The 16,552-nt window shown below is 51.5% G+C and overlaps 1 protein-coding gene across 5 annotated transcripts in view; it reads right to left on the bottom strand.

Moving 5' to 3' along the window:
- Positions 1-16,552, bottom strand: part of LOC116952102 (cytosolic non-specific dipeptidase-like) — a 42,572-nt gene that overhangs the window by 18,603 nt on the left and 7,417 nt on the right. For 3 of the 5 annotated variants that reach the window (XM_032971152.2, XM_076074073.1, XM_032971151.2), the window contains 5 exons: positions 15,274-15,402; positions 10,747-10,890; positions 9,290-9,452; positions 4,754-4,842; positions 3,576-3,776 (listed from right to left, as the gene is read on the bottom strand). In XM_032971152.2, coding sequence (XP_032827043.2) covers positions 3,576-3,776; positions 4,754-4,842; positions 9,290-9,452; positions 10,747-10,890; positions 15,274-15,363 — 687 coding nt within the window. In that variant the 5' untranslated portion in view covers positions 15,364-15,402. Of the gene's footprint in view, positions 1-3,575; positions 3,777-4,753; positions 4,843-9,289; positions 9,453-10,746; positions 10,891-13,522; positions 13,651-15,273; positions 15,403-16,552 lie in introns of all 5 variants that reach the window. The other 2 variants (XM_076074074.1, XM_076074075.1) reach the window with 2 other exon arrangements.

Below are 16,552 nucleotides of genomic sequence, written 5' to 3'. Positions count from 1 at the left end.
GAGGCCGATATCATTTCTCCCTCCACTAGTCCCTGGGGTGCTCCAATAGTGCTGGTCAAAAAGCACGATGGCAGTCTTCGTTTTTGCGTTGATTATCGGCGCCTAAATAAAATCTCAGTAGCTGACGCCTACCCTCTCCCTCGTATGGACGAGTCATTGGATGCCCTGGCAGGGGCGAACTATTTCTCCACTTTGGACCTTCTGTCGGGGTTTTGGCAACTCCCCCTCGACGAAGCTTCAAAACCTAAGACTGCTTTTCGGACACCACAGGACCTTTTCGAGTTTAATAGATTGCCCATGGGTCTCCACTCGGCCCCAGCGATGTTCCAGAGGCTCATGGAGCTGGTCCTCGCTGGGCTCCAGTGGGACTCATGTCTAATTTATCTTGACGACGTCATCGTCTTTAGCCGCACGTTCGGCGAACACATCGAACAGTTGCGTGCTGTCTTCTTGAAAATGCGGGCCGCTAACTTAAAATTCAAGCCGCAGAAGTGTCACCTTCTGCGTGAGTCAGTGCGTGATCTGGGCCACATAGTTAGCCGCTCGGGAATCTCTACCGACCCTGAAAAAAACAAATGTGTTCAACAATGGCCGACCCCTACATCTGCGGGCAATGTTCATAGTTTTATTGGTTTTGCGTCGTACTACCACCGTTTTGTTGCTGGCTTTGCGACGATTGCCAAGCCGCTCCATGCCCTTACGTCAAAAGGGGTGGCGTTTCATTGGGGGGATGCAGAACAGGCCGCGTTCGACTCCTTGCGGAATGCACTCGTGACGGCACCGTCCTTTGCATACCCCAATTTTTCCGTACCATTCGTGTTGGACACCGACGCTAGCAACACGGGGATTGGGGGTGTTCTGTTCCAAAAAGTTGATGGCATTGAAAGGGTCGTTGCCTATGGTAACACAGATACTGTGTTACCCGGCGTGAGCTGCTGGCCATTATTTTTTATTCAGCAATACAGGCCGTACCTGTATGGCCAGCATTTTACCGTGCAATCTAATCATTCGGCATTACAGTACGCTCTGCGGGTTGACCAACTATCTGGCCAGCTTTCTCGGTGGCTCGAAGTCCTTCAGGACTATGATTTCAACGTTACTTACCATAAGGGTGCATAGCACGGAAATGCTGATGCGTTGTCTCGCCTCCCGCCGGCTCAAAAATGTGCGTGCTTTTTGGGCTCGGGCCGTTGTAAGCTGCCACTGCCTGCGCAGGTCGCGCCTCTCAAAACGGTGTCAGCCGCGCTTCCCGCCGCCTCAGCACCGATGTCGGATCATGCAGATCCAATGGCCAGTGACGACTTGCTGGGGCTGACTTTGGCCGAATGGGGTCGGCACCAGAGCGACGACATGTCGTTACTGCTGTTGCGTCGTCACGCGAATAATGCGGCTCCACGACAGGGGCGATTTAATTCATTCGTCATGAAGCACGGCTTGTTGATGCATTGGGATGCTGACTCGTGTCAACATAAAATCGTCGTGCCGTCCGCCTTGCGATGCAAAGCCATATGGGCAGCGCATGAGCGTTTATTACACCTGGGTGTCCATAAAACCATTGGGTTGTTGCGATTGCAATTTTTCTGGCCGGGCATGCTGCGCGATGTATCCGACATTCTGCTGGGGTGCATCCACTGCGAGCAATGTAAACCACCGGCTAAACCGGCATGTCCACCCCTGCAACCCATTTCGGTCTCTCGTATAAACGAGTTGGTGGCTCTCGATATCTTGGGCCCTTTTCCTACTACGCCACGGGGTAATAAGTACCTTCTGGTTGGGGTGGAGTATTTTAAGCGGTGGCCTATGGCCTGGGCCCTCCCCAACCAGTCGGCAGCGGCCATTGTGGACGCCTTTGTTCAGGGCTACGTCCTGGACAAGGGCGCACCAGAATGGTTGCTGACCGATCAGGGAAGAAATTTTTCAGGAGTCCTGCTGAATGAGGTTTGCCGCCTGTTGGGCACAAAGAAAGTGCGCACTTCGCCCTACCATCCCCAAACCGACGACATGGTGGAGCGCCTGCATAGAACTCTCACCGCTATGTTATGCCATCAGGTCGATGAATCCCACCTCGATTGGGACTTGCAGGTTCCGGGGGTCCTCGCCGCATACCGCATGGCACCTCACGTGGCGACGGGATTTTCCCCATTCTTTTTAATGTACGGCAGGGATGCCTTTCTTCCCGCCGACATTTGGCTGGAAATCGAACAGCCACTGTGGAAATCCAAGCTCGTTGACCACTTGCGATTCAACCTCTATAAGTTGGCTGAGGCACGGGAGGCTGCTATTGAGAATTCGGCTTCCCGCCAACGAGCAAATTTGAGACTGCGTGACCCTCGAACGTCCACGCATCGGTGGGCACCGGGAGACAGGGCATGGCTTCACTGCCCCCAGGTGCCGGTATCCACATCGCAAAAACTCCTCAGGCCATGGCGGGGTCCGGTAGAGGTAGTGGAGGTCCTGCATCCCCAATGTATTAAAATTAGCTGGGGACGGCGTCGCTGGTTCGTTCACCCATCTCGGTTGAAACCCTTCGTCACGCCGCACGTCCCTCCACAACACACACAACACGGGGGCCGAATGTGCGACGCGTCCGATGGGCCAGATGTTGCCCCGTTGGTGCCTAACCCACAGCGCAGGCGTGTCATTCCTCCCGCAGATGACACGAGAGTGACAGCTCCGTGCAGGCCACGTTCGGCCTCGATGGACTATGGAGCGTCAGGTGTCCCCGTGGAGATGCCTAAAGACCAACCGGATGTTCTTGTTCATCCTCCTCCTCTTGTGCCGCCGACGAAACCTACCATCCCCTACGATGGCCCCGCGAAACACACGCGCGCTAAATCTTGCCGGCTTTTATGATTCTCTCTTCCCTGTATATACGTTATGTTGTTAGGGGGGTATTTATATGGGTTTTTCTCTTGTTCTCGTTCTTGTTCTTGTTGTTCATGAGGCACACTCACAGAGGTGTTAACCACGCACTATTCGGTAACCTGCATTGCCACCAGGTATCAAGGGGGCAGTGCAGCGTTACCTCGGGATACATAAAGGTTGGGGTCAGACGAGGTGCAGTGGATCATAGCCACAGTTTAGGGAGAACCAATTGGCCAGTTCCACGTGGGAATGTGTGATTGGTTGTACCTGGCCACGAACGAGTATAAGAAGGGTGACCCAACAGAGCTCGGGGAGTTCTCTCCCTACACGAAGACGGAAGACTGGGCTGAAGACTCGCCAGGACCCTGGACCAGCCTTCCAGCCCTTTTGAGGGCTAAGGCTCGGCATACCCAGTGGTCAGGACCCACCGGGCCAGCGGTGGGTCAGATAGCCTCCCCTAGGTCCAAGCCGGAGGACTCTAGGATAGCGGTAGACGTGCAAGTCCCGCCAAGCTAGAAGGCTGTACCTCCCTCGGGTATTGGGTGAGGGGACCGAATATCCCTCTGTGTGTGTTAAGGATTGTGTAAGGAACAGTTACAATAAATAGAGTGTGCCTCCTAAGAAGTTTACTCGTCTTTACAACACTACACAGGTACAAAACTTGCCGAGTGTCAGGCTGGCGACGTGACCGTTCACCCGGGTGTTCTCACCTCCGCGAAAAAGTAGCAGTTCCCGCGGAGGCCGTAGGAGAGCGCGGGCACCCCGACGCTCAGCCACTCACTATCGGACACGCACATGTGCTCCACGTCGCGCAGGAAAGTGTGGCGGTGCCGCGCCAGCAGCTCCGCCAGCCCCATGGAGCCCACCTCCTCTAGGCTCTCAAACACCAGGCGCAGGTTCACGGGCAGCGGCTGGTAGTGGTGGCGGTCGTGGCGACGAGGAGGAGGAGCAGCAAGCAAGGGAGCGGGGAACCACAGGAGCACGATGGAGTGAGCTCGGGTGAGACTACGAGTATTTTTGAAAACCATTTTTTATTTTACCAGGAACAGTAAGAACAAACTGAGCTGTGTAGCTCTTTTGTTCTGGAGCGACCTGGCCACTCGGTGGGTTATCGCGTGTACATTTATAGCAGCCAAATACTCTTAAACGCACCTGCGATTAGCACGGTTGGCTACGTACGGTGCGAAAGAAGTTCAACGTACATCCATACAATTATAAATATGTAGGGAAAAACCGGAAGACCCGGAGAAAAATCTACGCGACCACGGGGAAAACATGCAAACTCCCAAATGAACAGCAGGTGCCAGGGTCGGGATCGAACCCACGGCCTCCTGCATACCAGGCGAGGTAGTCAACATTTCGCACCATGACGCTGGTGGTGCGGTGACACCAGCCGAGCGGTGGCACATTCGCCGCTTGTTGCGGGAGGGTTCGTGGTGTCAGCCCGGCGGCCGCCCCCCGATGTGAATGCCGCGGGGGTGTACCGAGCGTAAAGGTAACGCGTCGTCTGCTTCACAGTGAAAAATTATAAAGATCCCAGTGACGGAGAATATTAAGTACATGTGTGTGTGCGTGCTGGCATCATGGTTCAAAACTTCCAACGTACACCAGCACTCGGTCACGTGGCTGTCTGATGATGATGATGATGACGAGGTTGCGTGTGCATCTGCGTGTACGTATGTTTGCGCATATATATACACCATACGGTCGGTGCTGCTCTACGCCATTAACTCCGGTGATCCAAGTTCGAACCCTGGCCAGGACACAGATGCCCCTGTGTGTGCCCAGCAAAGGGAAGTCCCTCGGCTTGCATCCCATGTTGCAGCTTTAGGGTCGTTTAGAACTCATGATGGGGAGACATCAGCGTGGCCAGTGGGAGCCATCTCACCTGCCCGATGCTACGGAACGCCTCGATGCTGTTGAGCCAAGCGAGGACCGGCGCCTTGTTGTCAGACACCCCACGTCCATAGAGTTTACCTGCGGAAAGGCGGTTAGGCGCACCTTAGTTGCAGACCAAATACAGTGTAGTACCCCGGTTTACGTTGGGGATGCCTTCCTGAAACTGCGTAAATCATCGAAGCAATTTTACACAGTAGGCGGTGGAGTTTGAACAGTTTGAACAGTTTATTTAGAATTGCCCTGTGAGCTAAGAAGCTCTTGAATCGGGTTTCATCAACAAAACAGAACAACTGTAACATTAAAAACACAACTTTTGCAACAGGTCGCATTAAAAATATAAATACAATAAATACAGCAATGAAAAAAGTCAACCAAATATATATTACTTAATTATGATTTCAATATTTAACTAAACTAAACATTAAGATTAGAGAAACATTTTGCAAAATAGTGCATCTAGAGTGAGGAATAAGATTCGATAAAATATTTGCAAAACGAGGACAAGAAACGCCTTTGGCAAAATAGTTTCCCTGTGTGAGAGGCAACGGATAACGAGAAAGGACGGGGCGATGCTGTCAGCGACGTGAGTGTGCGGGTTGAGGCGACGCAGATCGAGTGGTGGTGTCAGTAATGAAGTTACGACGTATCCGCTTAGGTCGCCGGGTCCGCAGCACGGCACGCCGACTTACTGTGCCGCTGCTCCACCCTGATCGTGAAATCAAATAGAAAATCGGTGCCGTCTCATCGCCGCCGCCACCATCATCGTCATCATCCTCAATCTAATCTTAGATGAAGGCCTCTGTGAGCCATCACTCTTCCTCACATTCCTGCAATGCAATACCGAGGAGCTGCACGCGGGCCTGATTTCGTCACTCTGTCTCCGCGGTGGGTCACTTCTCGGGCGCGTTCCTCCTGCTTTGGGTGCCGTTCCATCGTTAGTCTCGACCAGTGTCCATCAAACCCTCCCGACTCCATGTCCTGTCCCCTCTTAAACCCTGCGTATGTTCTCTAATCCACGTGCTCCTCTCTCTCTCTCGATGTAAATCGCCCCCAAGTGGGATCACACGTAAAAGCGATCCCGCACCGACAGCACCGGCATCTCACCCGACAGCGTTATAGCCTGGCAGGACCTCTGCTGAAAAATAATGAGTCTTGAGACTCAGCGAGGCTTTGCCGGGTGTAAAAAAAAGGTCAACGTTTCTGATTCATACGTTACGGCGGGTAGTTTACCGATTGATGTCTTTTTGCCATCCTCGTGGTCAATACCAAATGTCTTCTTCCGCGCGAGGACTCTGGTGACCCCCCCCCCCCCTCAACCGCGTCGTCCAATAGGAATCAACGGCACTAAGTCTGGCACGTGTGTGCCAGTGCATGTCCACCGCATGCTCCTCCGCTCCGCTGGTAAAGCGAGACGTGTTCCCCCCCCCCACCGCCACCCCCACGCCTCAACGCAGTTCGCGCTTCGTGGTAATGTATTTATAACCGCCCTCAATAAATATAGCGCGAGCAGACGTGACGAAGGGCCAGAGTGAGGGTTGGCAAGGTTCTGGCTGCCCACGCCCCACGGTGCCCACATTTCTCTCTCTAGCTCGGGGCCCCCCGGACCGCACGTGGGCTGGCGCCAAACTCCTGAGTGCAGCTTCCTTGTAAGGGGAGGTGGGGGGGGGTTGGGATTCGTTCGCGTGTTCGCCTCCCCCCCCCCCACCACCTCCATAGGTGGGCAAAAGTTGCGGGCTCTGCCATCGCTCGCTCCACCCGCTGGCGTCTGTGGGGAAAAAAACAAAAGCTTCGTAGCTCATCGGAATTCCTCCAGTATAAATAAATATTCTGATGTGGCGTTGCGCAGTACCACGCTCCATTGTTTTCATTGTGTTCATTCTTTATTTTTTTTTGCACCGACGTAGCCACCCGTACAAATCGGTAGGTGTGGGGAAGGACAACAAACTTAACACACAAAAAGCAGTTATTGTTGTGTGTTTAGTTTGTTGTCCTTCCTTGTCTATGTCCCCTGTCTTCACCAAGCCGCACTAACCAGCGAGCTGAAGTGTAATTAAATAACGCCCCGTGGCCCGCAGAGCATGGAAAGGCCCTCATCTAGCAGTGGATTGACCGCAGAGAGACATTATATAGGGCTTCTCAGTAAGGATTTTGTATACATTACATGAGGCTGTTCCGCATAGATGTGCTCCCACGTTCCATTGTGTTTAACATATATCCTGGAGCTCTGGGGAGTTCCCCTCGTGAGGAAACGTTAGCCCACTATTCCACGATGACCAGGAGACTTTAAAAGAGGTTGGGTGGAGGCACCCACAATGTTAATCCCACCGCACGGCTAACTGTGGCGGTGTACCCATTCATACCGCCCGATGGACACAGGCAGAGAGAGGGGGGAGGTAATTGGAGAAACTAACACCATCGTTTCAACTACCACGGCGAGGGACGTCAATCAGACCGGCGGAACCTCTCGATTGCAATGTCCGGTGTGCTAACCATCACATCCTACAGGCATAAGCTGTGCCTGCCTTAGTGGGTGAAGTTGAACGCGTTTCTCTCAAGGTGGAGAATCTGTTCAAACTAAAAACAATGTTTTGGTATTTTGACAAGTAAAGGCCCACTTGAGCTATATACATGTAGCTCTTTTCTCAAAAGCCACCTGGCTATTGCAAATGATAGATCAACAAAGTGGTTTACCATGTGGAAATGTAAAGCAGTCAATACTATTGTAGTGGAGTAGGAAGGTGCGTAGTACAAACAGCGTGATTACATGATCACACAGACAGTACGGGTTATCTTGGGTCAGCCTGTAGCGAAGGCGAATACAGTGCAGGTTATGTTGGGGCAATTAAGCTGGGAGAGCCGTGGACGGCTGTGATTGGTTGGTGCTGTTGCCAGGGCTAGAGTGGCGCCTAAAGGTATGGAGGAGAAACAGGTGTACGGTCACGCGGAGTGCCCTTGGGACGCGGACTAATTAATTGGGCAGTAAGGAGAGCGGGGATAAATTGGGGGGTCGGCAATTGGAGCGGGGTAGTTGAAGTTGGAGAGCTCGGAGTGAACAGCGGGGGAAATTGAAGTCGGAGTCAACAGCGGGGAATTGAGAGCTTGGAGACAGAGTGATAGTTGAGCTGAAGAAGAGAATAGGCCGCAGTGGAGAGAGCGTAGCGATAGCGGAGCTGAAGACGAAGAACAGCCAGCAGTGGAGTGAGCATAGTGACGGTGATAGCGGAGAACAGAGACGAAGCAGTTAGCAGTGGAGTGAGCATAGTGACAGTGATAGCGGTGAACAGAGACGAAGCAGTTAGCAGTGGAGTGAGCATAGTGATGGTGATAGCGGTGAACAGAGACGAAGTAGTTAGCAGTGGAGAGAACATAGCGACGGTGATAGCGGAGAGCGGAGACGAAGAAGTTAGCGGCGGAGTAAGCGAAGTGATCGTGGGGAGTGGAGAGACAAAGGTGGCGAGCGAGGCGAGTGAAGCACGGCGAGCGAGCCGTGGCGATCAGGATACTGCGGAATGTGGAGGACATGCTGAGAGTTGTAAATAAAGCGGTGTTCGAAGAAAGACAGAAGTTGTCCGAGTGAAATCGAACACTACACTATTAACGCGTGATGTTGATTCTAAACGTGGAGGGGCAAACCGGAAGAACCGGAGAAAAATCCACACGTCCACGGGGAGAACATTCAAACTCCAAATATAAAGGAGTTAGGGTCGGGATCGAACCCACGACCTCCTGTATGCCAGGCGTGATACTTAACATTTCGCCACCGTGGCGCCCCTTAAAGTATTTTAATGCTCTCGATAGCATTTTTTTGTCTTTCTGCAATGATATTGTAACAACCGCTAATCGTATTTCTATTCTTAGGTCTTCTCATGCAGTAACGCTGGTCTTAACCTTGGCATCAAAGTCAACGGTACAATATGCAACGAAAGTGCCAGCGTGTGATGTAACCCGGACTTAATTGCAATTATTGACAAGATTGAAAACTGCGAGAAACCAGTTTCTGGGACAATGATTAAGCCTATGACTAAATCACCTGGAAGGTGTCCAATCCCATCAGATGTCAGAAGCTAAGAAGGCTTGAGCCTGGATTGCGCTTGGACGGGCGTCCACTGTGCAAGCAATCGCTACTGCAGGCTGCTGTGGAGCTACTTTGTCATCGGGGGACAGTTCAGAAAATTGCAGTGTTGTACTGTCCTTCCATGCTCCCACGTGTATGCTCCCTGGCCTTCACCGACCTGCACTGGGCAGCGTGGTGACGGTTGGACAAATAACCGGCATGGCTTGGGGGGCTCTCACCCAACAATAGATTAGCAGGACGGCTCTGCATGTACACATATTTGAGAGTGAATGGCATTCTATAATTTAGACCCCTTTTTTAATCAAACAGAATGCTGGTCCGCCCGTTCCCGATGACGTGCGCGTACACCGTCGGAAACGGAAATAAAAAGCTCGCGACGCTGTGCATGCGTACGTACGTCATTAGCACGTGTGTACGTCGTCGGAACAGGAAAGGGTTAATGAGACGCACCGTCCTTCTCGGTGAGCACGTAGGGGTCGCTGTCCCAGCCGTCGTCCTTGCGCGCCGGCTGCACGTCGAGGTGCCCGTACGCCATCACCGTCGGCTTGGCGGGGTCGTCTCCGAAGGTGCCGAGCACAACGGGCGGCAGCTGCACCACCTCCCCGTCCGGTGTCTGGGACCAGATGGAGGAGCGTGGGTGGGGCGTGGGGTGGATCGTGATACACGGCGGCGGTGGTAGCGCCTGGTGTATACTGTAGGAGGTCGTGGGTTCGATCCTGACCCTGCCACTCTGTTTATTTGCAGTTTGCATGTTCTTCACGTGGCCGCGTGGATTTTTGCCAGGTTTTCCCCTCCACATTTACAAACATGTGCTGAGAGCATTTGGCTGCTATACATTTCCACATTATACACCACTTCGTTGAGCTATCATTTGTGGCCAAGTCGCTTCTGAAAAAGAGCTATAGTATATAGTTCAGTGGGCCTTATCTACCGAAAGAGCCAAAGAGTGTAAAAATATAAATAGTTTAATAAACATATTTTTACCAATTATGCTCCACAACAATGGATGAGTTTGTACACTAAATTTTATTTAGTTGAACGGGGGCCCCCAATCGTTGATATGGAATGTGCTTTGCCAATAACGTTTAGCAACCCAGAAGCAATTGTTTCATCAAGCCTCACTTTGCTGGTGAGACCCAGAAGTTCGAAACGGGTGTCAGAGTTTGATTTGCTTAAATAAATACAGATGGATAATATTCGTTTGAATAGCCTATAGGCCAAGCGACTAATCATCTGCTTTCTTTATACAGTGATAACCCGGTTTATGTCGTGGATGCGTTCCTGAAAGGTGCGACATCGAACATCTAAACGACGTCAATCAAAGCGGTTTCATGATATGTGGTGGAGGCGAAAGCTGGGACGACGGATACGGGACAGGACGGACGATGCTGTCAGCGACGATTGGCACGGTTGTCTACGTACGGTGCGAAAGCAGTTTAACATACGTACGTACGCAAGTGTGGCTTGACGGGACGGAAATCGGGTCGCGGTATTCATAAAGCGACGACGTACTTGCGACACGACGTCAAAAGGCAGAAGACGTCAATCAGGCGATTACCGTATGTACGTTTTTGTAGCACCGCTGAAGTACAGTACAACATTCAGACCGGTCAAGCTCATCCGCGAGAGCTGGCGCTGGTTACCGTGTGGTTACCGTGTGTTTACCGTGTGGTTACTGTGTGGTTACCGTGAGGTTGCCATGTGATTACCGTGAAGTTGCCGTGTGGTTACCGTGTGTTTACCATGTGGTTACTGTGAAGTTGCAGTGTGGTTACCGTGTGGTTACCGTGAAGTTGCCGTGTGATTACCGTGAAGTTGCCGTGTGGTTACCGTGTGGTTACCGTGAAGTTGCCGTGTGGTTACTGTGAAGTTGCCGTGTGGTTACCGTGAAGTTGCCGTGTAGTTACCGTGAGGTTGCCGACCCCCGCCAGCTCAGCGACCCCTCCGAGGGACCGCACTCGCTCGGCCGCCATCTCCGCCATGCGGATCATGTCGTGTCGGCGCTCGGCGAACGCCGACACGCTCTGCACCGCCACCCACTCGCGCAGCTCCTGCACAGGCATCAGGCGCGACAGGGGGGGGGGGGATGCACTGTGTGAGCAGCTGTCACGTGACCAGGGCTGCCACCATTTACTGCGGTGTTCTTCGCTAATTTTCAAAGGTTGGGGGGGGGTGGCACTTTTACCGAGAAGACATCGTCAGTTCGAGGGCCGCCGCGCATTTGAAACCATAACGGTTTGACAGCAGCACGACGATGACGGGGGGGTTTGACTATTTGTGTATAGTCGGTGGGCTGCAACTGAAGGCCACCAGTGGTCGCCAGTGGCCCGCGGGCCTTGCAATGAAGAACACTGCTTTGCAGGTTCTCCTTGGGGTCAGGGGTCAGGGTAGAGTAAGAGGTCAGGGGTGACGGTAGGGTTACCACCTAGGAAATAAACACAACGAAAACCAGGGCACAACAACGGGCGTAAGGATATTTCACAGTACTGGAATGGGGAGGAACTGCAATTAAAAAAAATCAAGACAATGAGCTGGGTATTATTACACCAACTGACCAAAAAACTGTCACTGCTCGTATCTGGAGGAGGACTTAAAGATTAACAAAGAGAGTCATCTGAAAAGGAGGGCGATACTTGTAAAACCAGGACAGGTGGTAACCCTCAGCGACAGAGGACCTTGAGCAGTTGTCACATGACCCAGACCTATGATCCTTCATTAACAGGTATGGAGGATTTTTCCTTCCTGAGAGACAAATAGGATTTTAAAATACTTACGCTAAGCTACACACGCACGCACACACACAACAACAACAACCGCCATTTGCCACTAAGTGGCGGTGACGTCACCACGACGCTTGTGCCAGGCCATGTGCACCTTGAGGCCACGTGAAGTGTTGAAAGCCTGCTGGCAGGAGGTCACGGGGCAGACCCAAGTGCCACGGGTCGATTGACTAAGATGACTGAGATGACTGGCTGATGCACCACCTGTGCCCCCTATTGTGCCAACCTGCTGTGCTTTAGCCAGCCGGCACTCCGCTCATTGTTGTGAGCGTCGCTCCTCCGCCCTCCGTTGTTGTTGGAGGGCGACTGCCTCCAACTGCCTAGTAGCATCCTTCACGAGCCTCCTCCACAGAGGCCGATCTTGACACCGCTGATACCAGTCATTGGCAAGTCCACTCAGCTCCACGTCCTCCTGTACCACATCACTCCATCTCTTCTCTAACCCGTGCCACGCCCATTTAGCCCCCTCGATCCGGCCGAACAAAAGCTGTTTCGGCATGCGGTGGCTGGGCATGCGGGCTACATGACCCAGCCAACGCAGCCTTGCCTGTCGGAGGAGCTCACTGATGGGACCTTGCCCAGATCTTTCAAAGATTTGTGAGCTCCTCACACAATCCAGCCTGGTTAAACCCAGGATGGATCATAGGCAGGCTAGCCTAAATGTTTCTAACCGGCGAAGATGTTCCATTAGGGGGGTCCACGTTTCGCAAGCGTAGAGAAGGGAGGGAATGACCGTAACCGAGAAGACCTGAAGCTTAGTGTGGAGCGACAGACCAGGTAGCTTCCACACAGCGTTATGCAACTGATGAAAAGATATTGCCGCTCGACTGATTCGGAGTGAGACCTCTGCTGTTAAACTGGAGCCGGTCATAAGCACACTGCCCAGGTATGGGAAGCTCTCCACTCTCCCCACAACTGCCCCATCACCGATTGGGAGTTGTGGGGGGTGGAGTGTCCGATGGTACAAAATACCCAGGCAGGTGCTTAGTTTTGGTGGGGCTGATGGTAAGGCCCCATCTCTTAGTGGCATGCTCCAGTCTCAGCAGCAGCGTCTACAACTACTCCTCTGAATGAGCAGCTATTACCAAATCATCGGCATACATAACGTGGTTGAGCAATAGGGAGCCATCCCTTGACCGCACCCGGGCATCGATCAGCCTCCCATTATATCTGTACCAAATGGAGATTCCCCCGGTACAGCTATTGAAGGCTCCACGAACTACGTGGTCAAAATAGATGTTAAATAATGTGGGAGCCAGAGGACATCCCTGTCGCACCCCAAGGTGTACAGGGAATGGTTCTGACTCCCGGCCACGTAGTTTTACCCAGGCCCGCTCACCATCATGAAGGTCCTTAATGATCGTGAGCAGAGGGTCAGGGACTCCAAAAGCACGAAGAACAACCCAGAGCCCAGGCCTACTGATGGTATCATAGGCCTTGACCAAGTCAATAAAGCAGAGATGTAGGTCTTGTTGAAATTCCCTACACCTCTGCTGTAGCAGACGGACAGAAAATATGGCATCTGTGCAGGACCACCCTTTTCTGAAACCGCATTGGGGCTCCGCAAGCCTCTCCTCAGCATGCCTGGCAAGGCGATGTTGAATAATCCTTGCCAGGACCTTTCCCGGCACACTGAGGAGTGAGATGCCCCTGTAGTTGTTACAGTTTGTGCAGTCCCCCTTCTTAAAGAGGGGGACCACCAGGGCATCCTTCCAATCCTGCGGAACCCGTCCATTTGTCCAGACTGTTGTTATGATGTCATATAGGGCAGTCTGTGCACAAACGCCACCCTCCCTCAGCATTTCGCTTGGGAGATCATCTCTACCCGGTGCCTTTCCTGGTCTCAGACTCCGGATCGCCTTCAGTACTTCCTCAACAGATGGCACCTCAGCCAGCCACTCACAGGGGGTGACTTCTTCCAATATTTGAGGCACTGCAGCCTCAGCAGGGTCATCCCCACTTTGTGCCACGATGTTTTCCTGGCTGAGGGATTTCCCCTCCCTCAGGACCTCACAGAAATGCTCAGCAAATCTGCACACACACGCACACACAAGCACACACATCAGTCACCTTCGTTACTGTAAAGAGACCCTTGCAGTTAGCGGCAGATTTGATTGAGCTCACAAAAAATTAGAAATAGAGCATTAATAAGTCGAAAGATTCCCCTCTGGTGTCCGATTAGTGTGGCCAAGATGCTTGCAGCGACAACGGATAAATATCGTTTGGAAGTGATGGGCCTCGTGTGACCATGCGTCTTGTGAAATGAAGCCATGGGCCATACCACCGTCTGTGGGCCGTAAGCCTTCCCCATTCATGCTTTATAGTATTAAAGGAGACAAATTTTACCGCTGCGCCTCCGGATCGAGAGCAGCCAGTTGGAGGTGGTTCGGGCACCTGGTGAAGGATGCCCCCCAGTAGACTGCCCCTGGAACTCTACCGGGCAGCAGCAACGTCCCACTGGGCGAAGACCCCGGAGCCGGCCCTCGGACACGCTGCTGGCGGTGGGACTGTGTTGCTCGGCTGGCCTGGGAACGCCTGGGAATTCTCCAGGAAGAGCTAGAGTCTGTGTATAGTAGTGTAGTGTATAGTGTAGTGTATAGCAGTGTAGTGCTGGAGTCTGTCGCCAGAGAAAGGGAGGTCTGGACCGCCACAACTCAACACGCTGCCACCGCTACCCTTACCAGGACCAGCGGACTGAGAAACGAACAAATGAACGGATATATTTTACCCCTGATTGATATTTTAACCACTCCTGAATTGCGCAACTCAAAGTTCAGGTTACTCATTATTTTACTGCTTTGCAAAGAGTAGCTAAAAGTAGCCGATAAGATTTATAAATGCTGAGTGGGGGAAAGCATGTCCTTTTTTTTAACCTTGACTTGGCAGCAAACACACGTGATTGTGGGGGGTGGCAACATTACATTGTTTTATTTTAAGTACCTTTGCAGCTCATGAAATATTAACTTGAGATTAGGAAATAACGACGAAATATAAACAATACAGACAAACCTAATGCTTATAGACGATCACAGCCGATACGCAAACACAGGTCCCATAAATGATGAGGATACATATGACCCATAGACTAACATATGACTTTAGATGCAAATAGCACCCACACCTCCGGTTAGCACAGTTGGCTACGTACGGTGCAAAAAGAAGTTCAACATGCATACGTACAAATTAAAATAGAAAAATAGACTAATATAGGACCCATAGACCATCGATGTACATAGGGCCCATAGACCTGAATAGCATCCCATAGACCAATATAGGACGTAGAGACCTACTTGGTGCCTATAGACCCACATAGCATCTGTAGAATTACATAGTGTCCATAGACTAATATGGTACATTGGACCCATAAATTATCATGGCTCAATGTTAACATAGCACCTCTCAATTAAAATAGGACCCATAGACTAATATAGCAGCACCCATAGACCTGGGACTTACATAGGGCCCATATACTTGAATAACCTCCCGGAGACCAACGTAGCACACGGACTTACAAAGTGTCCGTGGGCTTTACACTGCATTCAATATTCTATACGGATGACCCAATGTACTGTCGGCTGGGCTGAGAGCCAACAGCAGACTTTTGTCCTGGAGGTCTCCTCTTCACGCAGCCCGTTGCCACTGCGCGCCTCTCACCTGCACGTACTGCTCTTGCGTGGCATCGACGTGCTTGAAGAGCTTAGCCATGTACGACTCGGAGGAGCTGGCTCGGAGCGGCAGGGCCATAACGGCGATCAGCAGACAGATGCCGAGGCGAATCTGCCACTGGAGAGCGGAATAAACGGGTTCAGGAAAATATCGTCACGCATAAGCATTGTCCTCCTCTCAAGCATTTCATTAGCAGTAACAGAAGCTTTCAGAGCAACATGTGTTTTTTAAAAATATTAGTGATGTCATTTTAGCCTGGTTTGTGTCTCCAAATTTTGAGCAACTGTTTGGCCACTTTAACCAATTTTTTTATCGGGTAAGTGAACACCACTTTATGCTAAAGTTAGATTCATATTGGATCATGTTTTACGAGCATTAATGTGCACAGACACCCAACCCCGCTACCCCCCCCCTCCTCTCCCCGTTTCGGATTAATGGACAGACATAGATAATGCACGAACACTTTCAAAGTCATTTGGGAAGAAGCATTTACAAATGCAGACGGGATCGTTAACATGGCAGGTCAGGTTGAGATTGCCTCGCCTCGTGTGACTGGCTGGCTGTGTGAACTATCGATGCAAGCGATGGATGCATCGATTCATCGATGGCCTTTGCTGCCCGAGCTCACAATACGTGCATGGGTTCATGTTTTGTAAGAATCTATTGGACTCCTTCAGCCAACTCACGAGCCACCACTACATCTGATGGACGTCATCCTCGAAACCCGAGGGACTGCCGACTTCGACGATCGTATGTCATGGGTTTCGTGCATTTCCCACCAGCCACTAGATGCCGCTAGATTCACCGCTAAATGTAAATAGTTATTTCTTAATCTGATTGAAACCATAGCTTGTCAACAGTGAGGATTAGGTGGGGGGGATTGTAAGATCCCTTATTATAGTCCATCAGCCTATGAGCCATCCAGGCAATGATTTTCAACGGCACTTGCTCCATCAAAGAAGCACTGGACCGGTTTCCACTACCCCAGTACTCATCAGCAGCATGTAGCCTGCTAAATGAATTGCTGCTGGCTTTCCTGATGTTTAGGCAATAGCTCTACATGGACATGGCGGGGCCCATTCAGTACAGTAGAACATTGTAGAACGTTTTATTATGAGTCACTGCGGTGGATTTGTGGGTAACAAATTGGCATAAAAAGGCAATTGCCTGACCGTTTTTTATTTCTCCAACAATTTTAAAGTCCTCAAACGACCAGCGGTAGCTTAGTGCGGCTTACATTCACGTAAATGTATTTTGGTTACTGTAA

The sequence above is a fragment of the Petromyzon marinus genome, chromosome 45, assembly GCF_048934315.1.
Source record: "Petromyzon marinus isolate PM22_M1 ecotype Great Lakes invasive population chromosome 45, UKy_Petmar_22M1.pri1.0, whole genome shotgun sequence".
NCBI lineage: Eukaryota > Metazoa > Chordata > Hyperoartia > Petromyzontiformes > Petromyzontidae > Petromyzon > Petromyzon marinus.
Note: the sequence above shows the minus strand (reverse complement) of the source record. Positions and strands in the feature narration are given on the sequence as shown.